Source organism: Gobio gobio (genome assembly GCF_949357685.1).
Source record: "Gobio gobio genome assembly, chromosome: 16".
Taxonomy (NCBI): Eukaryota; Metazoa; Chordata; class Actinopteri; order Cypriniformes; family Gobionidae; genus Gobio; species Gobio gobio.
Genome location: NC_137109.1, coordinates 40,726,687 through 40,750,336, shown reverse-complemented (window position 1 = coordinate 40,750,336; position 23,650 = coordinate 40,726,687). Strand labels below are relative to the sequence as shown.

The 23,650-nt window shown below is 40.5% G+C and overlaps 1 protein-coding gene across 7 annotated transcripts in view; it reads left to right on the top strand.

Moving 5' to 3' along the window:
• Positions 1-22,960, top strand: part of rapgef2b (Rap guanine nucleotide exchange factor 2b) — a 142,983-nt gene extending 120,023 nt beyond the window's left edge. For 4 of the 7 annotated variants that reach the window (XM_079839882.1, XM_079839878.1, XM_079839880.1 and 1 more), the window contains 22 exons: positions 1,166-1,343; positions 3,999-4,135; positions 4,849-5,007; positions 5,310-5,462; positions 5,942-6,106; positions 6,188-6,295; positions 6,396-6,599; positions 8,374-8,482; positions 8,687-8,963; positions 9,043-9,200; positions 11,093-11,333; positions 11,443-11,829; positions 11,922-12,133; positions 12,567-12,690; positions 13,102-13,125; positions 14,088-14,311; positions 14,666-14,836; positions 14,931-15,080; positions 17,433-17,634; positions 17,946-18,397; positions 19,171-19,522; positions 20,940-22,960. In XM_079839882.1, coding sequence (XP_079696008.1) covers positions 1,166-1,343; positions 3,999-4,135; positions 4,849-5,007; positions 5,310-5,462; positions 5,942-6,106; positions 6,188-6,295; positions 6,396-6,599; positions 8,374-8,482; positions 8,687-8,963; positions 9,043-9,200; positions 11,093-11,333; positions 11,443-11,829; positions 11,922-12,133; positions 12,567-12,690; positions 13,102-13,125; positions 14,088-14,311; positions 14,666-14,836; positions 14,931-15,080; positions 17,433-17,634; positions 17,946-18,397; positions 19,171-19,496 — 4,161 coding nt within the window. In that variant the 3' untranslated portion in view covers positions 19,497-19,522; positions 20,940-22,960. The remainder of the gene's footprint in view (positions 1-1,165; positions 1,344-3,998; positions 4,136-4,848; positions 5,008-5,309; positions 5,463-5,941; positions 6,107-6,187; positions 6,296-6,395; positions 6,600-8,373; positions 8,483-8,686; positions 8,964-9,042; positions 9,201-11,092; positions 11,334-11,442; positions 11,830-11,921; positions 12,134-12,566; positions 12,691-13,101; positions 13,126-14,087; positions 14,312-14,665; positions 14,837-14,930; positions 15,081-17,432; positions 17,635-17,945; positions 18,398-19,170; positions 19,523-20,939) is intronic. The other 3 variants (XM_079839883.1, XM_079839879.1, XM_079839881.1) reach the window with 2 other exon arrangements.
• The last annotated feature ends 690 nt before the right edge of the window (positions 22,961-23,650 follow it).

Genomic DNA, 23,650 nt, shown 5'->3' with positions numbered 1-23,650 from the left:
ATGAAAATGAAAAACAATTTAAATTGAATTTCTCTCACAAAGCATTCATGTTTTGTTTTTTAAACCGGAAACAACGCACACACATTTTTTAAAAAATACTTTTGTGGTGCTTTGTTGCTTAAAAGCTTCAGTCCACATTCATTGGAAAACACTCTGAGGTTATTCTCCTTTTGTGTTCTGGGGAATTAAGAAAGTCATACATGTTTGGAACAGCATGAGGGTGAATAAATGATGACAGAATTGTTATTTTTAGGTGATCTATTCCCACAAGTTGTGTTGACCTTCTTAAGAGGGATGCTATGTGATAGATAGCGCTCTCTTTTTCATATTAGTGCATTTTGCCACCTGTCACCGCCATCCTCCCCCACTCCCCTGTCTCCACCCTAAAGAAGAACCCAGCCTCACATTGCCCCGCCCCATTCGCCCTCTGAGTGGCTGCTTTCAGCACCGACTGAATATTTGATGAGTAATGCAGGTCATTTAAATCAAAATGACATGCGTTTGTGTGAGCCCAGATCGAGGGGCTTAAAAAATTAAAAGTAGTTGGAAGCCTGTGCTCTAAAGATGCGGCTGGGACCCGGCTTCTGCAAGCAGTTGGTCAAGGCGACATTGTGGGCAGTTACAGGGAGGAATAGAGCATCGCTGGGGCTCCTCGGTCAGGTGAGAGCGAGTCAGGGTTGGTTGCGACTGGAGATTGTGGCGTACACGACGGGATGGGTCTTTCTTTTGTTGCATACCTTCTAAGGTTAGGTCATGTGCTGGGGGAGTATTGGGTTGTATTTTCTCAAACATGGATTTCTGGATTTTTATTATCCAGAAAATATTCCTGCTGTTACCTGTGCTTGGTTATTTGGTTTGTTTGTTGCCGCGTTAGACTTTTTTTTTTTTTGTCTCTAGGGTTGCATACATGTCCTTTTGACATTTCCTTTTGATTCTGAATGTATGGAAAATGACTTGGTTTTCTTTAGCATTTAATCTCTTTTTTGGGGGTTCTGTGCTTTGTATACTTTGAAATCTGTTTAATTACTGATTTTAGGTCAGTGATCAGTTACTGGGTTCAGGATAAATGTTTTAATTTAGCAGGAACTCTACAGTGACTTACAAATTGGAAACAAAAAAACCCCAAATACTTTATTATTATTGACTGAAGTTTTCTTACACATAGGCCACCGAGAGTGAGCCCGGCGACATGGACCTCAGTGGCCTGCCCGAGACGGCCGTTGACTCCGAGGAGGATGACGATGAGGAAGATATTGAACGTGCCTCAGATCCCCTCATGAGTCGAGATATCGTCCGGGACTGTCTGGAGAAAGACCCCATGGACCGAACGGATGATGACATAGGTGAGCGATTCCCGTCTAACCCTGAATAACACTTGCAAAGATCCCTTGCTAACATATAATGCAAACACTAGAATTTGCTGGAGGAAGATAGTGGAGATTCTCAAAAGCAGTGAAATAATTTGCCAGGAAAAGAAGGCAACAAAAGGTCGGTGAGACTACAAAAGAAAAGCATGAGGGGGAGACGTGTTGTTTTTTTTGTAGGTCACCCTCTCAGCCGAGTCTCTCGGAGCGCATTAAAATTTGATTGGCTGAGCTGCTTCCACAGCTACGCTTCAGTGGTGCCATGCCAAGCACAGGTCATCGAGTACCCAGACAGGCCATGGGCAAAATCCAAAATCTCTTGTCTTCACTCTTCTTGATCTCAATTTAATCACTCAGGACTTTTGGGCAGCCCTGTCACACTAGCTAAAACCAGATACTTGATTTAGTTGGTCTGTCAAGCATGGAAAGAATAACTATTAGCTTGCTATAGAAAAACTATTATCTTGCTATAGAAAAACTATTATCTTGCTGGCCAGTTCCAGTCATTTATATTGATTGTAAAATAATGATCATGTTGGAATAAATGGATACAAGATTTAATGTACCGTGTTCTGTGCAACAAAATGACAAGCATACTAGCTAGGCTAGGCTGTCAAAAAGAGAATGGAAAATATGGAAATAGGTGTTTCTTTAAGTATGAGTACTTTTGACACTGTAGACTGTAAGACAATGAACTATCTTTAAACACACATTTCACATTCTTACTAACTGAATTAAATTGTCCACTAACAATCTTAATGTGTATATATGTACTTCACAGGACATCATTTTGAAGGTCATTATTTCCATCACTGTGTATTTCTGCCACATTTCAAATAATACATTCATAATATTTAGTAATTTCATAATAACATTCTGCGGTGAAAATCACATTAAGCATTATTGGAATAAAACGGCAAGCTCCATTTTTATTCTTAATACACACTTAATTACCTTAAAATGTATTTGTTTTCTTTTCACATTGCATGTCCTAAATTTTATCGCAAGCTCTTCACTGACACTGTTATCAAGTAGATCAACTTTTGGTAAAACTCTAAAGGAAATGAGTGACAACTGAGGGACAGTTGTAATATGTCTAAAAATGTATCATTAAAGGAACACTCCACTTTTTTTGAAAATAGGCTCATTTTACAAGTCCCCTAGAGTTAGTTGAGTTTTACCGTTATTGAATCCATTCAGCCGATCTTTGTATCTGGCGATAGCACTTTTAGCATAGCTTAGCATACATCATTGATTCTAAACAGTCCATTAGCATCTCATTCAAAAAATGACCAAAGACACTTTCAATATTTTTCCTATTTAAAACTTGACTCTTCTAAAGTTACATCGTGCACTAAGACAAACTGAAAAGTTGAGATTTTCTACACCTAAATGGCTAGGAACTACTTTCTCATTCCTGAGTAATAGTCACAGATCTTCGCGGCCGTACCATGGCTGCAGCGGCGCAATGATTCGTTGGTATTCTGTGAAACATGGTGGTAGTATAACGCTTCGACTTACTATCACAGCCCTTTACAACACACAGAAGCATGGCTAATCACACAGGTAAATCCACAACACAATTTGTCGGCTGCAAGCCTGAAACTTTCTCTGCAACTACACAAACTTAGTGCCGGTCACATTGAAAGTTACCTAGCTGGGGGCTACTTTCAGGCGCTGTAATATCATTGCGCTACTGCAGCCATGGTACTGCCGCGAAGATCCGCGACTATTACGCAGGAATGAGAAAGTAGTTCCTAGCCATATAAGTGTAGAAAATTACAACTTTTAATTTTCTGTTGGTCTTAGCACACGATGTAACTGTAGAAGAGTCAAGTTTTAAATAGGAAAAATATAGAAAGTGTCTTTGGTCATTTTTTGAATGAGATGCTAATGGACTGATCAGAATCAATGATGTATGCTAAGCTATGCTAAAAGTGCTACCGCCAGATACAAAGATCGGCTGAATGGATTCAAAAACGGTAAAACTCAACTATTTAACTCTAGGGGACTTGTAAAATGAGCTTATTTTCAAAAAAAGTGGTGTTCCTTTAAAGAGATAATTTTCATGCACTAAATATTTAAATGGTTTATTTTACTCTTAGTCTTGATCATCAAACTGTATGGATTTTCAAAGTTTAAAAAATGAATTGATTTTCAAAGTTTAAAATTGAATATCTAGTAGAGTAAAACAATAAAATCTATACATAAATCTATACATAAAAGCTGACTGACCAGGGCCCTTAGAATCGTCTTATCATCCCCTCTGTTATGGTTTTAAAAATCTGTTCGTTTTAATAAAAATCAACCCCTGGGAAGTGTCCATAGTTTAAAAAAAAACGACTTTCCGTTTAGTTCTTTGTCACTGTGTAAATGGATTTTGTCATGTATAATATGTCCTGTTTATTGCATAGCAGGATTTGCCGGTTTTCAGAAATAGCTTCGTATTAATAATGCATTCGATGCTTGGTTGCTGTTATTTTTATAGCCATGGAAAGAACGTTTTCCAATCTCCATGTGAGAAGAACAAACTGCATCTGATAGAGAGAACAAATATCAATGAAAGACTTTCAATGAAAGAATGTTTCTCACAAATGTATCTTTCACTTCTTGTTTCTTACTCGAATTCTTCAGAGCAACTGTTGGAGTTCATGCACCAGCTACCAGCCTTTGCCAACATGACCATGTCCGTCAGGAGGGAGCTTTGTGCTGTCATGGTGTTCGCTGTGGTGGAACGGGCCGGCACAGTTGTCCTTAATGATGGCGAAGAGGTCGGTCAGACTTACAGTGACATGAACCAGTGGCATTAACCTTTCTGCTCTTACTTGAAGCCTCAATTTAACCTTTAACCAATATGTGTAGCCTAGTACACATAGTACATACCCTGCACTTTTTCCTACATCGATTGCTATTAGCCTAGCTTTTCACAGTAATCCAATTTTAGTTCTCTTCTTTTCTCTCTTCTCTAACCTTTTTTTTATGTCATTCACCTTAAAAATTTCAACAGCTTTCACTTCAGTCTCGTGCTAATCTTGATTCTGTGGAATTGCTTACATGTACTGTCATCCCCCTCCCTCCTTTCGTCACAACCAATCAGCCATTCAGCTTCTGCACTGTTAAACCTGAATGGATGCCAGCATCTTGAGATTACAAGATGCCCTTCGGTACAGCGGGAATCACTTATCTCCTTATGTCAGTATTGACATGCCAAAAAGAGCCATTTTCCCCCTAATGCATCCATATAATTGAAAGCAGGACAGAGCTTGAGGCTCATATAATTCACTGTGATGACATGTTCTTTGCCGTTATAAATGCTCAAAACAACAAAAAGCAGATACACATTCCTAAGTCCCTGTGCACAAGTCTTGTATTTCACCACAAAAGTTTAAATTACGTATTGCATCCTGAAAACGATTTCAATTGTAATATAACATTAAAAATGTTTGTGCCTTACTGTCAACTTGCCATCGTTCCTTTGTTGTAGCTGGACTCATGGTCTGTGATTCTGAATGGTTCAGTGGAGGTGACGCACCCAGATGGCCGGACGGAAATCCTGTGCATGGGCAACAGCTTCGGTGTGTCCCCCACCATGGAGAAAGAGTACATGAAAGGGGTGATGAAGACCAAGGTGGATGACTGCCAGGTGAGTCAAACAATACTTTATAGATTTGAACATTTTCTGGGTCAAAAAAAAAAGCCAACCTATTTTAGCTCTTTGTAATGACTCATTTACTGCAGAAGTGATGTGGCTCTGCCCATTCATTAAGCATGAGAATAATGGGGGTGATTAGTGAAAAATGAGCAATAATGAAATCTTGTCTCTGTTTCAGTGTGCTGGTGTAATTATCATTGGGAAATCGTTTGAATATACTGCTGCATCATAAAACTGATTTACTTTCCCCTCACGGTTTTTGTCTTCTTGCTCACTCTTGCTCTCTCTGTCAGTTCGTTTGCATAGCACAGCAAGATTACTGCTGTATCCTTAACCAAGTTGAGAAAAATATGCAGAAAGTGGAAGAGGAGGGTGAGATTGTGATGGTGAAGGAACACCGTGAGCTTGACCGCACAGGCACCAGAAAAGGACACATTGTCATCAAGGTGAGAACCCAACTCAGAATGAGCTCACATATGCTTAAGCGTTTAATACTTACACCAGTGTTTCCTGCACCTCTGTATTGTGGCACTTCGGCAAAGAAAAATATATTTTTTTCCCAGTTGTGAGTTTGCCGTCTGAATTGAGTCAAGTTGCCACGCTGCAAAAACCGTGTTCTATAGGAAACATTGACTTGCACTTTCGATTGACATGGCTTTGCCCTGATTTACACAGATGCATTGAACATAGCCTTTTATTGATTCCTAAACATGGAAATATGCTTAGCACAGTAGAGGCATATATGGACTGAATATCAAATATGTTTTACAATTCCAATACCTTAACGATTGGCGCTGAGGGAAATTTGCCCAACAACAATGAAACTGTCTTCTGGCCTACCCCAAATCAGAAAGTAACTGGCCAAAATTGGATTAAAAAATGCATTGCTTTGGCATCCTTTAAAGAGTATATTTGGTTTTTACAGGGCACACCAGAGCGTCTTACCATGCACCTTGTAGAAGAGCACTCGGTGGTGGACCCCACCTACATCGAGGACTTCCTGCTTACCTACCGCACCTTCCTGCCAAGCCCCATGGTGGTGGGCAAGAAACTGTTGGAGTGGTTCCACGACCCCAGCCTCAGGGACAAGGTACATAGACACACTTATGCAAGCATTTAAATCAATCAGTTCTCGATGAGATGTACGATAAGTAACCTCACATTTCATCAGGTTACACGGGTAGTCTTGCTGTGGGTGAACAATCACTTCAACGACTTTGAGGGCGACCCTGCAATGACACATTTTCTTGAGGAGTTCGAGTACAATCTGGAGAGAGAGGTCAGTTGTGTGCAATGAAACCTTACATTTCTTGGTGATCTTCAGCTTTGTGGCTGAGTTGACTGCAAAAATTCTCATGTAATGCCTCTCTTTGAACCAGAAAATGTGTGGGCACCTAAGACTGTTAAACATAGCATGTGCTGCCAAAGCTAAACTGCGGGTGGTGACCCTGACAAAACCCTCGAGGGAAGCCCCCCTGGCCTTCACCCTGCTGGGGGGTTCAGAGAAGGGCTTTCGCATTTTCATTGACAGCGTGGAGCCAGGCAGCAAAGCTGCAGAAGCCGGCCTTAAAAGAGGAGATCAGGTAATGTCACACCAGCACCATGCAGAATCTGAAGTAGGCTACAGAAATAGTTGTTAAATTGACACCGTAATAGCAACTTGCTGTGTCATTAGCAGCAGTAATAGTAGTGTGAGACTGGAAGTGGAACACCTTGTTGAGAGCATTTGTAATTGGCATTGTCAACCAGTGAAAGCAGAGATAGTCACAGCAAAGAGAGCATACTGCCCTAAATCATAAAGAAGAAGAGTAAAACCCTAATCTTATAGGGTTTTTTTTTCATTCAGTCTGTCTTTCAAATGTTAAAGGACAACTCCAGTGAAAAATGAACCTAGGGGTAATTAACACATGGTTACCGAGTAGATCGTTCTCTGGGATGCGTTTTCATGACAATCAAATGTAAAGAGTTTTATCTCTAAAAACAGATTAGCTTATAACGCTAGTCTATGGGGCACTATAAGTAAAATTAAATCCCTAGTTAATACCACTAACAAGGCTCAAAATAGCCTCACACTAACACGGTAGCATAATGAGGGTCCCTACATGCAAACCGAAGCATTGAGAACTTTGTAAGTGTACAAACAGTTTAATAAGATGATACTTTATAAAGACAGTACATTACGCGTATACAGACAGGAGCCATCTTGAAAAACAGTCTCGACGAGTCGAGCCACAAACGCTGTGCTAAGCTGAACTTAATTCCTATCGACCAGCTCACTTAGCACAGCGTTCGTGGCTCGACTTGTCGAGACTGTTTTCCAAGATGGCTCCTTTCTGTATACGCGTAATGTACTGTCTTTATAAAGTATCTTCTTATTAAACTGTTTGTACACTTACAAAGTTCTCAATGCTTTGGTTTGCATGTAGGGACTATTTTGAGCCTTGTTAGAGGTATTAACTAGCGATTTAATTTTACTAATTCTGTGCCCCATATACTAGCGTTATAAGCTAATCTGTTTTTAGAGATAAAACTCTTTACATTCGATTTTCATGAAAACGCATCCCAGAGAACGATCTACTCGGTAACCATGTGTTAATTACCCCTAGGTTCATTTTTCACCGGAGTTGTCCTTTAAAGCACATAAATGTCAGCCTCTGAACTCTGTAGTCTAAATATGTCTTCACACAAGTGGAAAATGTGATTTCAGATGATTTGAGTTTCTTTTTGCCCTTCACTCAGAGCGGTATTTGGCTCATAAAGCTGTTTAATGAGTTGCTATCTATTTGCCCTCCAAACCACAAGAGGATTTTTGATTGTTCTAAATGCTAATCAGCTGATACTTGGCCGTTTTGAGATTATTGACAATAACCGTGTCTGCTAAGCCAATTAAAAGATGGGGTAGTCCTCCCTTGTATCGGTCAACAGCTTTGACAATGGATAAATCATTTATTTTTAAGTTTAATTTGAGTAAATATTGTATAGAAAAAGGGGGTGGGATAATAAACATGGATGGATGGATGGATGGATGGATGGATGGATGGATGGATGGATGGATGGATGGATGGATGGATGGATGGATGGATGGATGGATGGATGGATGGATGGATGGATGGATGGATGGATTAATTAACTAACGAACGAACGAACGAACGAACGAATGAATGAATGAATGAATGAACGATCAAACAAACAAACACACCTCAACTCACTGAGATGATTCTATGAAGTGATGTGTAATGCCACAAACTGCTCTCTGGAAAGTATACTCAAATAGAACGTTATGCTTTATGTGTTTTTTTCAACTGGCCCAGCTGCAATGTTGACCGAGACCTTGGATTTTCATCTTTTTTTCCCCAGATACTAGAGGTAAATGGGCAAAACTTTGAAAATGTGCCGTTATCCAAAGCCAACGAGATTCTCAAAAACAACACGCACCTGTCCATTACTGTGAAAACCAATCTCTTAGGTAAGTTACACTGGCTGAAATTACCACAGCTGCACAGGCTGTCATTTAGACCTAATAAAACACTTAATCTAAAAATTGCCAGTCAGCTCTTCTTGCAGTAGGGAAAAATGTAGTTGTAGTTGCTTTTGAAAGACTATTTGTATTTTGAAAATGTCAGATGGCATTGTTAAAACTCTTTCTTTGTGCTGTGTTCTCTGCTCTCAGTGTTTAAGGAGCTACTGGCCAGGCCTGACCAGGACCAGGAGCAAGAACCGGAGGAGGAGCCAGACAGGAAAAACGGGGCACCTCACATCCCTAAAATCGGGGACATTAAGAAAGCCAGTCGTTACTCCATCCCTGACCTGGCTGTGGATGTTGAGCAGGTCATGGGTCTTGAGAAAGCCAGTAAGAAAGCCAAGGCCAACACCGTAGGAGGCAGAAACAAGCTCAAGAAGATCTTCGACAAGACACTGACCAGTATTCTTCCACCCAAACCTTACAAGTAAGATGAGCTTGATGTAAGAAAGCGCCATTGGCGATTTGGTTCACTGCAGCATATAACTCTTCTGGTTTGTTCACAGTGATGTTGGGGTGGGACAGTCCCAAGATGACAGTATTGTAGGGCTAAAGCAGTCAAAGCAGATCCCTCCTGCTCTTCCTGTCAGTGGAAACCTTTCATCAAGCAACCCTGACCTGCTCCAGTCACACCATCGCATACTCGACTTCAACAACCAGCCTGGTAAGGCGCTTGTCTTTTTACAAAGTCCTATGTTTTTGCATCAACATCCTTGTTGGTTCTAGAAAAAAACAGACTTTCAGTCAGTAAAGATAGTTGAGATCTTTGCCAGGATAGTTTAAATATATTTGTGCGATATCTTACCTTGCACTTTCCTTCAGTGCATCTACAGAACCTTTTCACAGAAGTTTAATCTCAATACATGCATATTTAATAAGATGTTCATGCTGTCCTGAATGTCCTCTTTCAGAAGCAGTACCTATAAGTAAGTATTTGATTTTGTCCTGTCAGAGGTTCCTTAACTACTTTCATTTTTCTAATCACAATCATCTTCAGATTACCTGTCTGCTCAATTTTGATATTGATGCTATCTAAAGTTCTTTATGTAGCACAGTTTGGTGGGACTCAATCAGGTCTTAATCTGTGAACTCTTTGCATTTGGTGGGATTCATCAAAATTATTTAGTTAATTGATTGTTAAAGCAGCACTAGGTAGGTTTTGCTCTCGGGGTCCCCCTACAGTTGGGAAACAGTATTGTCCTCTACTACTGTCGTAAACTGTCATCCTACATCAGTGGATGCATCGCACGTGCATTTGTTGACATGACAACTATGATAGCCCTGAACATTGCAGGAGTTCACATGCAGGTGTTCTGCTTGCGTCGCGTGTGAAATGTCTTCATCCCAGGTACAGTGGCAAATGTTTCAGCATGTCATATGAATATAATTTCATGGGTTTTATTTTTTTCAAACGCCAAATGACCGCGATGCTCACGTTTACAAGCCAGCGTCATTATAGTAGCCTAGTCTATTGGTTCCCGTTTTACAGAATCTATATGATACTTCAATTCAATGTTTGAGTGGTGGGTAATAACCATTTATCGTCAATATTATAATATCAGGCTACCATAGATGAATCTGCAAATTTGAAAAATCGATTTGCTTTATAGCTTGAGGCAAGACAAATAAACCAATATCACAGACATGTTAGGTATCCTAAAATATGATTTTGTACGTCTTATCATATGTAGCCTATTTACCATAGGTATTTACTTGCAAGAATGTAGCCCCTCCTCCTCCAGCTCACGCCAACGAGCAAACGCTGGCCCAATGTTGATCCTCGCCCTGCCTTTAATCCGATCACTTTCTCGTTTCCTCTTTTTGCTTTCCTCCGACAAAACCTTTGCTTTCTTATTTTTCTGTGCTGCTTCGGCCATGACTATAACATTCGGCAAACAAATGATAGTTTGGCTCGCACTTCCGAATTTAAGGAAGTGGGGGTGGTGGTGGAAGTGACGTATATGCCGTAAAGCAGTCGAATTTTGTAGTTCTTTTTTTTCTCGGGTTACTACCCGAAACCCGAAGTTTAAAAGTACGATTAAAAACGATACAGACCCCGTCAGGCTATGGCAGACGTGTCATTCAACCTATTGTAAGTCGATGTATCATCACAAGAGGTTTGAAAATATATTATAAAGGTTGAAAAGTTACCTAGTGCTGCTTTAATCACTGATTCATGTCGAGTTTTGTTGCAGAATGGGATTGATTGACCTTGAAAGTTGATTTGTTTGCTTGGTGTGAATGTGTCTTTAGAACATGCTTATGCACCAAGAAGCTTCTGGTGATGGGTTAATGTTGAACACAGTGGAGTGGTTGATGTAAAGATAATGCATAAATTGATTACATTGTTGACACCCAGAAGTGGATCAGTTTTTGACTTACTCAAACATATGAAATTTGAAAGTGACATACTGTACTATGTTGATTAGTAATGTAAAATGATCTTGGGGAATAAGTGGGAATAAGAATAAGTGGACTTCCACCCAGATAAAGATTGATACTTGATTATTGAAATGGTTAAGTGTGTGGGCCTAAGTCAGTTCTCTGTTTTTTTAGACATGTCAGACCAGGTATTGCGAGTTTTCAAGGCAGACCAGCAAAGTCGGTACATCATGATTGGGAAGGACACCACAGCAAAAGAGGTCGTAGCTCAGGCCATCCGAGAGTTTGCCCTGACTGCTGCCGCTGAAGCCTATTCGTTGTGTGAGGTGTCAGTCACTCCCGAGGGTGTTATCAAGCAGCGACGACTTCCTGAACAACTCTCCAAACTGGCCGACAGGATCCAGCTGAGTGGCAGGTGCTGCCTTAGAGCCCTCGTGGCCCTTTTGTTCAATTTGTTTTAGAGGCAAATCACTTAAGACACCTGTTCTCTCCTCTCATTGGCTTATTTTCCATGTAACGTACAGGTACTACCTGAAAAGCAACATGGAGACGGAGACACTGTGCTCGGATGAAGATGCTCAGGAACTACTACGGGAGAGCCAGATCAGCCTGCTGCAGCTCAGCACGGTGGAAGTGGCGACCCAGCTGTCCATGCGCGCCTTCGAGTTGTTCTGTGCCATCGAGCCCACCGAGTACATTGATGACCTATTTAAGCTGAAAACTCGCCTAACCGGGCCCCCCAGCCTCAAGCTCTTTGAGGACGCCATCAATCGGGAGACCTTCTGGGTGGCCACGGAAGTGGTGCGTGAGCCCAACCAGCTCAAACGCATGAAGATCATCAAGCACTTCATTAAAATCGCACTCCATTGCCGCGAGTGCAAGAACTTCAACTCCATGTTTGCCATCATCAGGTAAAATGAGTCTTGAGGTCAAAAAATGTAGGGTTCAATTGAAGACCCTTTTTGGTGTCCCAAATAACAATGGCATTGTGCGTCTTTTCCAGTGGTCTGAATTTGGCACCGGTGTCCAGGCTGAGAGGCACATGGGAGAAGCTGCCCAGTAAATATGAGAAACTGTTTAGTGATCTTCAAGACCTATTTGATCCCTCCAGGAATATGGCGAAGTACCGGAACCTTCTTAACAGCCAGAACCTGCAGCCACCCATTATCCCACTCTTCCCTGTAATCAAGAAGGATCTCACCTTCCTGCATGAAGGTAGGATAAGTTCTCCCTGATAACAAATATGTTTGTTTATTAATGAACATGGCTTAGGTTGTGGAATTTTTCAGTAATAGTAAATGGAGATTGCGTTAGATTGATAAAATAGATTTATATTCCACGAAAAGCACCTACAACTCTGCATAGCCTTTGAAGTTCGTTTCTAATTAGGACTAAGATTTCTGTCTGATCTTAATAATTTGTGCCGTGCATTTGGTTTACAAAGAGGCTGTTACTGAAGGGTGCTTATTTCATATTCAAAGGTGGTTTGTTTGTTTGGTGTTAAAGAAGTAGCTGCAAAATAGTATGCGGGTGTAAAATATGGTCGTGACCTATAATATTACTGTTTTGACAAAAACCTTCAACATTATAGGGGAATTTTTTTCATAGGAATGCTTGATATGAGCCCTTTCTTTATTGCTTACTTTAGGGAATGACTCGAAGGTGGACGGTTTGGTGAATTTTGAGAAGCTGCGGATGATTGCTAAAGAAATCAGACACGTAGGCCGGATGGCAGCTGTAAACATGGACCCTGCTCTGATGTTCAGAACTAGGTGAGTGCCTTTCTGATCTGACTGCTACAATGACTTCTTTGCCTTTCTTTCAGGCTGGACTCTTCACACCACTGAGTAGCTTTTAGTGCCCACTCACTGCGACGTGTACAGCTCTCACCTCACGCTTCCACACACAGGCTTTTTACTAAGGTTTTTCGCAACGTTGAAGTGTTTGTGATGTTTACGCACAGGAGAGTTAAACCATTGTGTATGTTACTCTTTGTCTGCATTATTGTCAGAGAAGTTATTGTCTCTCTTTTGGTCTCTGGTGCACCTCACCTTGGTACCCTTGGTCTGTTTCTCATCTAAGTGTGTCTCCCTCTCTTTCTCTCATGGGCTTTCTCTCCCCCATTTCTCTCTTTGTCAACCCTCTCTGCCCCACGCTTCACTATTCATGGCTCTCCCTTACAGGAAGAAGAAATGGAGGAGTTTAGGGTGAGTATGGTGAACTCTCACCTTTGGCCTCATGTGTGCCCCCTCCTTTAATTTGGGCTGGCTCCTCACCATTCTTTATTTTCATTTTTCTGGTTCATTTGAGAATGCTTTCTGCTCTGGCGGATCCCATCCAAGCATTTGACCACCATCACTTTTGCTACTCAGGGTCATTGAATAAACTCACCTCATTCTAAAATACATCCTAATGTTTCTCTTGTATCATTACCATAGATTTTGAATGTTTCACAAACATGACCCCACCAGTATGCATGAATTTATTTACAGTTGTTTGGTTCCAGCTCATTTATTAATTTGATGTCCCATGATCCATTTTTAGCAAAAGTGATTTAACTTGCCCCTTTCAGCTAAACTACTTACCATAGCTGCACGTCTTCTACTAAGTATTTGCAGTGTGTTTTTTTATTTTTATTTGATTTGATGTTTATTTTCTTTAGTTTAAACTAATAATTCTTTTGTGAATTAGTGGCATAGATTACGTGTATGGATGCAAAACCTGCCTTTTATAAAACCTTTTATAAGCTTGAAATGGGTGTTAAATGCTTTTTTTCTATTCTAGCTTAATATACAAATATTTAATGATGCTAGTGGTGCAGAAATGATGCACGTCACCTTTAAGCATAAAAGAAATGGTTAAAAAAAAATGTCAAGAGATTTAAGAGTAATCACTGATTATTTTGGTCATTTGTATTTTTTAATTTCTGAGCAAAAGCCATGCAAAGTTTAAGTATTTTTGTTTTGTTTATATAACATCCCATTTTTGTTTACCTGCCTGATTGGCTGAGATTTGAAATGCATGGAATGTTTGGATTGTTCTAAAGCTGCAAGCAATGCAACTTACTGCATGTCAAAGAGACTGAGAGACTGCATCTGATCCTGCATCAGCATACTACACACTATTAAAGTCAGACGGCTTTAACTCTAATATGTGTGTGTGTGTTTAGGTCACTAAGCCAGGGCAGTGCCAATGCGGCCGTCCTGGATGTAACCCAGACAGGCGGGCACAAGAAGCGGGTCAGACGGAGTTCCTTTCTTAATGCCAAGAAGCTGTATGAGGATGCACAGATGGCACGCAAGGTTAAACAATACCTGTCCAACCTCACACTGGAGACAAATGAGGAGAGCCTGCAGACACTCTCAATGCAGTGTGAGCCCTCAATCAACACATGTGAGTAGGGTGCAAGCACGCACACACAAATACAAATAGGAGAAAAACACGAGCATGTGAAGAACAACACACCACAGACATTTCTGTCACACATTAAAAAGCTGCATACCCCACAGCGTGTTTGTCATAGGTACGGAAAATTAGAATGTAAAATACAGTTTCATGGGCAGTATGAAGTATTTATAGCGAGTACATTTTCCACCGTTCACTCACCAAGTAAATGTTGGACCCTAGTGGGTTACTCTTTGAATTACTTGATATATTATTATTATTATTATTTATTTATAATAATAATCATTATTCAGATTTATAATCCAAATTGTTGTTTACAAATAGATCCTTTCTATTTTGCAGTGCCGAAGAGTTCCGGGGACCGGAAGAGACCTGACACGTCGCCCGTGGTCGCACGGGCCGCCACCCACCAGCGCCAGCAGCTTCAGAAAGCCAACCAGGCGCTTCAAGTGCCTGCCGTTGCCCTCTACCCATCTCGCAAGAAAGTGCCGGTCAAAGACCTACCGCCATTTGGTAAGACCACATATTTTTGATACTTGAGCATAATCATGTCCGCCGATATATATTAATGGTTCTCATAAGGCTCTGTCTTATTGTGTTTGCATAGGCACAAGCTCACCGCAGTCTCTGAAGAAGATACTGTCCCTTTCAGAGGAGGCAGGAGAGAGACACAAGAAACCGACAGAAGACAGTGTGTCCAATAACTCCTCACAGATGTCATCTCCTCCCACGTCTCCTCACAGCTCACCTAAGAAAGGTAAGGATACACAGACACACTATGGCATTCGGTGTATGCTTCTCCGACCACTGGTCTTTGCACACTTGATTTACTCCTCCCCTACTGACTTATCGTTGAACTGTGGAATCAGAGCTCTATGGTGAAATATATTGTAAGACAGCGGGTTCCCTCACCACTGGCACGCAGCTCATTTCTCTGATAGCTGGCGCCCCTTTGTGCCAACACGTTTTCATAGCTTATTTAATATGTTGATACTGCCATCTAGTGGTAAAAAGATCACACATACGATATGGAATATTCTGCCAAGGTGGACATGTTCCAGTGCTGTTGTACAAAATATCTTGGAGCACTGCTTGTCTCAAATGCACGACTTTCCATCTTTCCTTTTGAATATGTGCCACATAACGTTTCTGTCTCTGATCACTCACCTGTTTCGCCCTATATTCAGCCATCGCAGCTATAAGAAGCCACGGTATGAAGGGTTTGTCCTCCTTCTGTAGAAAATCACCAACAGGTAACAGGGCCTAGATGCAGATTTAGCCTGATAGAGTTCACACAAGCATTGCTGTGTCTCAAAATGTAGTGAGCTGCCTATTAAATAATCACTCATGAGGTACACTACTGTTCAAAAAGTCTGTAAGATTAAAAGAAAAAAAAAATGCTTTTGAAAGAAGTCTTTTATGCTCACCACCAAAGCGGAATTGCACATGTATTTGATCAAAAATACAGTAAAATGAGTGATATTCTGAAATATTATTGCAATTTAAAATAACTGTAATAAGTGCACTGTAAGTCGCTTTGGATAAAAGCGTCTGCCAAATGCATAAAGAAAAAAAACAAAAAACAAAACTGTTTTCTATTTTAATATATTTTAAAATGTTATTTCTTGTGATTGCAAAGCTGAATTTTCAGCATCGTTACTCTTCAATCTACAGTGTCACACGATCCTTCATAAATCATTCTAATATGTAAATGTGGTGCTCAAGAAACATTTCTTTTATATCCCTTTCTTTTATAATGTTGTGCTGCTTAATATTTTTGTGGAAACCATTTTAATTAGAATTATTTAATGAATAGTAAGTTCATTTGAAATAAAAACCTTTTGTAATATTATAAATGTCTTAGCTGTCAATTTTAATGCAATCTTGCTGAGTAAAAAAAAAAAGAACAGTAGTTTATGTTTGACTAGAACGATTCGGAACCTGTCCAAAAATGCTGGCAGCTCACTTAGTATTGACACACAGCCAATGAGATGTTTTGTTTTCAGTTCAGACTTTCCCTAAGATATTTCAGTGGTATGATTGGCATAATCAGTAACTTTTAGAAGTACTTTTAGAAGTAATATTAAATATTATGTATTTAATGTGTTACACGTGTAGTACAGTGTCAGTTGTGGGTTCTACCAATGGTTTTAGACATTTAAAAAGATCAGAAATGCTGCACATAATCATCATATGTGTAATATGACATTTGAGTGACCTCTCTCAACAAGTCTAGACAGGGGTTTTGCTCCTTTTTTGCTACTAGCTGACAGAAAAAGGCTAGTGCTGTAACTGTGTGTGTGTAGTGTGTACTGTAGAGCCTAAGCTGCTCCGCTATTGAAGTAACTGCCTGGTTTGGATAAGCCAGGTTAAGAAAGGGGAGTTTTGGCTTTAATGCTTTGCTCTGGCAGTAGCATAGTGTTTTGTCTTTTTTTGTTATTTGATATAGTAGTCTCAGCACATGAATGATTGAAAGTTCTTGTTGTGCATTTTATTCTGTGAGCCTTCTCTGACACCCTAAACAACATCTTCTATCTTGCACTGTTATTGTGTCATCAGTTTTATGATACAATATCATTTCATGATACAATTTCATGTTGTAAGCTGAAAGGCGTATCTTCTGTGGGACGGTTCAATTCTGTTGTGCAATTGTTAGTTACTTATTTCAATTGATGACTTTGCAACCACTACATGTGGCAATACTATGTGAACACTGACATAATAAGTCACATATATTCGTGAACTCTGTTCCAAACCTAGTACACAGCATTTTTAAGACACACTTCTGACAGCAAAAACAAAAAATCTAAATAAATTCTGTTTCTTTACGAAATCATTCGAGTCAGTAGAAATGGACTTCTTTACTCAATATTTTTGGGTGCTATTGTTGTATTGTGTTGTACATTTGCGTTAACATCAAACTCTGTTAGAATCAGTTTTCTTACAAATCAGCTGTACATGTCGATGGTTTGCAGCACGGTAGTTCTGTAGAATTTGGAAGAAAACCTATTAAAGTGAATTGAGGCAGTTATAGTCTGGAGTACCACAGGGCTCTGTATTAGGGCCAAACCATTTTCTGATCATTTTGTTCTGTGTACTCATTCACCAGGTTATGGACGAGCTGGTGATTACCTGTCAGACTCTGGCCACAGTGAGATCTCCTCACGCTCCAGTCTGGTGAGCACTTCCTCCCTGGACATGGGGCAAGATGAACGCAGGCAGCGGTATGGAGGAATAGCTGGGGAGGGCCATGTTAGTGGTCACCGGCTAGAGCGCAGGGCGACCGCTGACCCTGATCAGTACAGCCTGGGGTAAACACCACTCTTTACTTTCTCAACTAATTGGTCACATCAATTACTAGTTAATGAATCTGTCTTTAGGAATCCTGGGTCAGTTAGGCTGGATTTGAGCTCTAACACATTTCTCAGGCAATATTTACAGTGTTTATAGACGTGTTCTTGTGTCTAAAAGCAGGTAATCGGAGCACAGTAGAATGGAAACAGGATTCTTGAGAACCTTACCAATTGACAAGTATTTTATTGGACAACTGGTTGACCATCATGATCTGGCAATATATTATTACTATTAAACCCCTCTGGGTCCTTTTACTTTTCTTTTTTAGGTCTTACTCATCAATGCAGGACTGCCGGGGTCTGTATGCGGGCGCCACCGTGCTGTCTTCTCCCAGCTCCGAGGAGCTTACCCAGGACCAGGGTGACCGGGTGTCTCTCGACGCTGCCGATTCTGGTCGTGGCAGCTGGACTTCATGTTCCAGCGGCTCCCATGACAACATTCAGACCATGCAACAGGGGCGTAGCTGGGAGGCGTTGGCAGAGGGCGCTGGGCTTTGGGGAAGCAGAGGGAGCTGGGCATCCGCCTGCTCCTCTTCATCCTCGGCAGCATGTTGGGGCGAGGACTCTGAGGGCGACACAGGTACCATCAAGCGAAGAGGAGGGAGGGATGTGACCACAGACCCAGAGACCAGCAGCATCACCTCCACCGGTTCAGAAGAGTCCAGACAGCACAGCCGACGCCCCTCGCCCATCACTGCAGGCAACACCAAGGCTGTGATACGTAAGAGTTGCCACATTAACCTGGTTTAAAAGGATAGTTCACCCAAAAATGACAGTTATGTTAATATTTACTCACCCTCATGTTGTTTCAAAGCTGTATGCTCTTATTTTTTTCCCAATAGAACACAAAATGAGAAGCATCACACAGCTTTTTTTCTATTCAGTAACATTTAATACCCACCATTTCTGCTTCATAAGGGACAACAAATCTACTATAAAATTAGTCCATATGGCCTGTGGTTTAAGCCGTATGGAGCTATACAATAACTTTCTGTGAGAAGCAGACAATTTTCCAATTTCAATTAACTGAAAATCAAATATGGTGCCTTTCATGCCAGGTTGTATATCAAAATGTAATAATGTCAAACTTTATGTGTGGTGCCATATTTGACTTGAAAGATGTGTTTGACGAGAAAGATTTTCATTTTTGGGTAACTATTGTTTCAAGAGTAACTACCCCAAGTTCTATATTCTTTCCTATGTGTTTTTCAGTGATTGAAAATGATTTTCTTTGCATGAAAAGGCTGAAAACGCATTCCCAATGATCTGGAAATGAAACATGCTGCAGGTTGAGAAATATATGAACCATAAGTATATAGACAACCTCACTTTAATTACTTAATTGTCATGTTGAACGCTACAAGGTGGAACAACACAGACTACCTACAAAAACAATCCTTCCTGATCTAGTGCATGTCTGCATGTGTCCGTCCGCGTTTGTGAGAAGCGTTACGGATATTAAACGGAACTGTGGTGTCCGTCTCCTCCCTCCAGCACGGAAGGACGGCCGTTACCGGGACCCTCCGCCCACACCACCAGGCTACACGGCACTGACCATCACGGACGTAACCGAGGGCACGGCTCACTCAGGCAGGAGACCCCCGGACTACACCACCGCCTTGCAGCGTTCCCGCCTTGTCACACATTCCCCTGACTCCCAACAACCCCCGGCTGCGGGAAAACCCACCCACTCGCCGGACCCCCGTGGCCGAGAAGAGGAGGAGGCAGAGGAGGTGGAAGAGGAGGGTGAGTGCTTGTCTCCCAAACTCAGAGCTCAGAGGAGGAGAGGTCCACACACAGCAGTTCCCCCCAGGCCATGAGTTACATACACCACCCCAACAGGAAGGTAAAACATCCCAAACTCCAGTTACTTCCACACTCACACACTCACACACGTCACGCACACGAGTCACGGTCTCTGCATGCCAGGAGGACAGCTCCTTCACCTGCCCACCATCACCAGCCACCAACGCATCTCACACAGTGCATGTGTCGCCACGGAGACAGCCTGCCCCCCGCCGCCGTGGCAACATCCCAGTCATTGCTCCCCGCTCTGCCGTGTGTATTGGCTCTCACCCATCAGTGCTCACAGGAAAATCACTAGATCTGCCATCATAAACGCTTGAACACATGATAGAACCTGAAGTCATGTTTGTGTTGTCAGGTAGCACATGAAATAGTGTTAGTACTTATCAGCACAAAGATCCTGAATTGAGTAGTAGTCTTCTTTTTTTTTTTAGTAAGTATTTTCTGTCCTGTCCTGTCCTGTCATGTTTGTCTTTGGCATGGTAAGGCCAGAGCACATTTTATTTCCTTATTATATTTAGTTGTCTGTCTATGACTTTGTTCCAACCCCAAGTGTGTTTCCTGTAGACAGCATTTTTGGGCATCAAAGAATAAGCTGCCTTACATTTCGGCCAAAATGGTGGTTATACATGTAATCTTTGTAGACAAGGTAATTGTCATGTGAAAACTTCCCTCCAGGATGGTGTAGTTGAGCAAATCATAGAAGTGCATACATATTAAAAGTATATCCAGTATGTCGGTGCCAATAACCTCGTGGGCAGCGCACCAACATATAGCGCAGTTGCGCTTCGGGAGTCCTGAGTTTGACTTGTGGACCTTTCCTGATCCCATACCCTCACTCTATATATATATATATATATATATATATATATATATATATATATATATATATATATATATATATATATATATATATATATATATATATATATATATATATATATATATATATATATACACACAGTATACGCCATCTTGGAAGAAAATGTTATGGTTATATAATTTAACAACATTTAATTCAATTTAATTGGTAATGTGTTGGAATCAGTCACCATTTGAGTTGGGATGCTTTTCACATTTTGTTGGTCTGAGCCCCAAATCTAGTTTTATTTATTTATTTTAATAAATAAATAAACAGTTTTCCTGTGTGTACTAGTGGCAGCTCTTTGCCATGTAGCAATTCAGGTGAAGATGATCGTTTTATTCCTATTTTTGTACCTACCTTTCCTTATACTTCCAAAATTTAACGAGCACAGAAATGCCTTTTCATCCGTTTCCTGCTAATGCAATGCAAGAGTATGGGACACCAAAGGTAGTTTCTGTGGAGATAATGAGAAATACACATTATATGCCATCAATAACGGTTCACTTTTGCATGTTACTTGGGTTTGGAACAGAGCCTGTGTATAAGAGACTGTGTCCATGATGCTCACAGAGCTTCTCTCTTCTTCCTCCAGAGGACGAACAGGTGTCCGCTGTTTGAAAGGGGACGACACTGGCTTTTATACGGTTGCTGCATTGACTGATGGCCCATATCAGGCCTTCGCAAGTCAGACAGACAGACAGCCAGAACATCCAGTCTACATCTTGCCCGCACTGCCTCTCTCCCTCCTCGATGATGGATTCTTCTCCCTGCCCTGCCTTAATGCATCATGGGGGGTTTGATGCCCTGCATGCTAAAAATACTGTGAAGAAAGGAGGCGAGCAAAAAATAAATTATTTGGCACTTTGGAGAATGGAAATATGAACTGAACTGAAACTCGAGCACAGCGCTTCGACATTCACACACAAGAAACTACTGTTAACGGTTGTCTTCAGACCATTTCCTTCTGCTTAAAGGTCACACTAATGTGTTTAGTAGTTCCCCTCAGCACTTTTTAAACAGTTTTTAAGGTGTAAACTGATGCACACAATCAACGTTTCAGTCTCCCGATTCTGGACATGCAGTTTGAGTGGCGAAGAAGGCTTGACTACAACTTGTCATCCCACCTGTTCACATCAGTCCCGACAACAACACTCATATCCGTGTGGTTTAGCATTACAGTATTATATTTGCCGGAGCACGGCTTGAAGGACACCTCTTCTACTGGAGGACTACATCATGACGGACTTCACACTGACTCTTGACATACGTAGCACACCGATTTAATAAGGAAGGCGCTTTGTGAGAGGAAACAATACTAAGTAAAGCCTTATTGGGTGGTTTTATTGCTTCTTGGCCTTAGTGTGTTTGAAAGCCGTAAGAAAGTATGAATGAAACGTCAGGTTTGGTCAAAGAAATGTTTTTGAACAAATCTACATCCATTTAAAGTTGCAGGAAGCTTTTAGTGATGGAAAGGAAATGTACACATTCATCTTCGATACAGTTTTACCAGTTCAGCGCCTCTAAAAAGCGAAATTGAAGCAGACTTCTATAGTTGTGTCACAACATCAAGCGCTCAAGTTGGTGTAGGTGAGAACTGAAGGCTACTCAGGCAAATAGGATCATCCTATTCGGGTGCTACTTCCTTCCTCTCATTAAGTGATGCCATTTAAGGAGGTGTGTGAAAACAGTGGTTTCTGTGTTGTTTTTCTTTGAGGACTCAAGCTGTGCATGTTTCTCCTGGAGTGGGCCTTGATCGAAAATACCACTGCTGCACAACAGCTTCCACAATCACTCACAGGAACTCGACTGAAACGTGCTTTTGAGACTCCAGTGGGCCGGGAACACGCAAACCCACCCGAAATCAGAACTGAACCGGTGGGAGCACTTCACTTCTATTCTTTGATTTTAATCACTGAGTTAAGCTGATCACATTGATCAGTAGATAGAAACAATAGACTTGAGAAGAAAAAAAAGAAGTTTGCAGTGTTTTCCACTGTACCCTGTAACATCACTACTTCAGTGTTTCTTTCTCTAGTTGCCTGTTTGTTTGTTTGTTTGTTTGTTTGTTTGTTCGTTTGTAGGTTTTTGTTTGTTTGTTTTTTGGCTCCCACACATTTTTTTTTTTTTTTTCATGTGAAATGGTTGCGGATACAGTTGTTAATAACAACACATTTGTAACAGTAAATATATCGACCATCTGCTTCCACTTCATTTTTTTGAAAGTAAATATTCACGTTTTGGCAAGCCAAAATGAGTCGCTTGTTTTGCAAAATAAGTTGCACAAATTGTACAAGCATAAATAAACAAGGTAAATAGTAGTAGGTAGCTGTTCTGCTACTCTGTTCGATATGTGATGTCAAGTGAGACGTGTACATTTAGCTGGTGAAGATTCACTCTTTTTTTGACTACTTTTACCTGTACGTCTTTTACAAAGACAATTGGTGGAGTATGTATTTGTTCTTATTTTTTGTCTTTCTTTTTGTTTTGTATTTTTAATACAATAATTGTAAATATTGGTTATATTTTTGTTGAATTGTAGAAATGTATGATGTTTATGCCTCAACATCCAGTTTATATGAAGCTGGGAATCATTAAATTCGACAAAAATGAATCAACTTAGTTTTTAAATGCACATTATTATTATTATTATTATTGTTATTATTATTATTATTATTATTATTGCTCTTCTTTTGTTTCATTGATCCTGCATTAAGGTTTTTTTGTTTTCAAGCATCGTTTTAAATGACCTCTGGCACCATCTAGTGTTTGCACAAGAGAAAACATGGAAGTAACTTGAAATGTGTATCTCATACTTTTCTAACTGACAAATGTATGTTGGGGTTAATAAAAGACATCCATATCTATCTGCTGTTCCACGCTGGTTTTTCAGTGATTTTTGACAAGCCGAACCGGATAAGCTGGGTCATATTTTACATTGAGCATAATGCATCGTGAAACTGAACTACTGTAGAATACTGTATCAAGTTATAGATATAGGCTGAAGGTGAATTACAGTGAAAATCTTCAAGATGATCAACCCACACTGTATAGCAGATGTTTGGATTTTGTGCATCGTTTTTTGGTTAGTCCAGGTAAGGTAAAAGTGGTGTGGGGGGCATTATTGGCAAAAATAGGCAATAATGTCTTATCTTAAATATACATATTTAGGATGCATGCTAAGAAAAAAAACCTAATATTTTATTTAAGTATATTGTCTAGTTTCAGTATATTTAGTTTGAAAGTGTATTGACTATGAGTTGTACTTACAGTAGATCGAAAATGTGTAATTGATTATTCATCTTG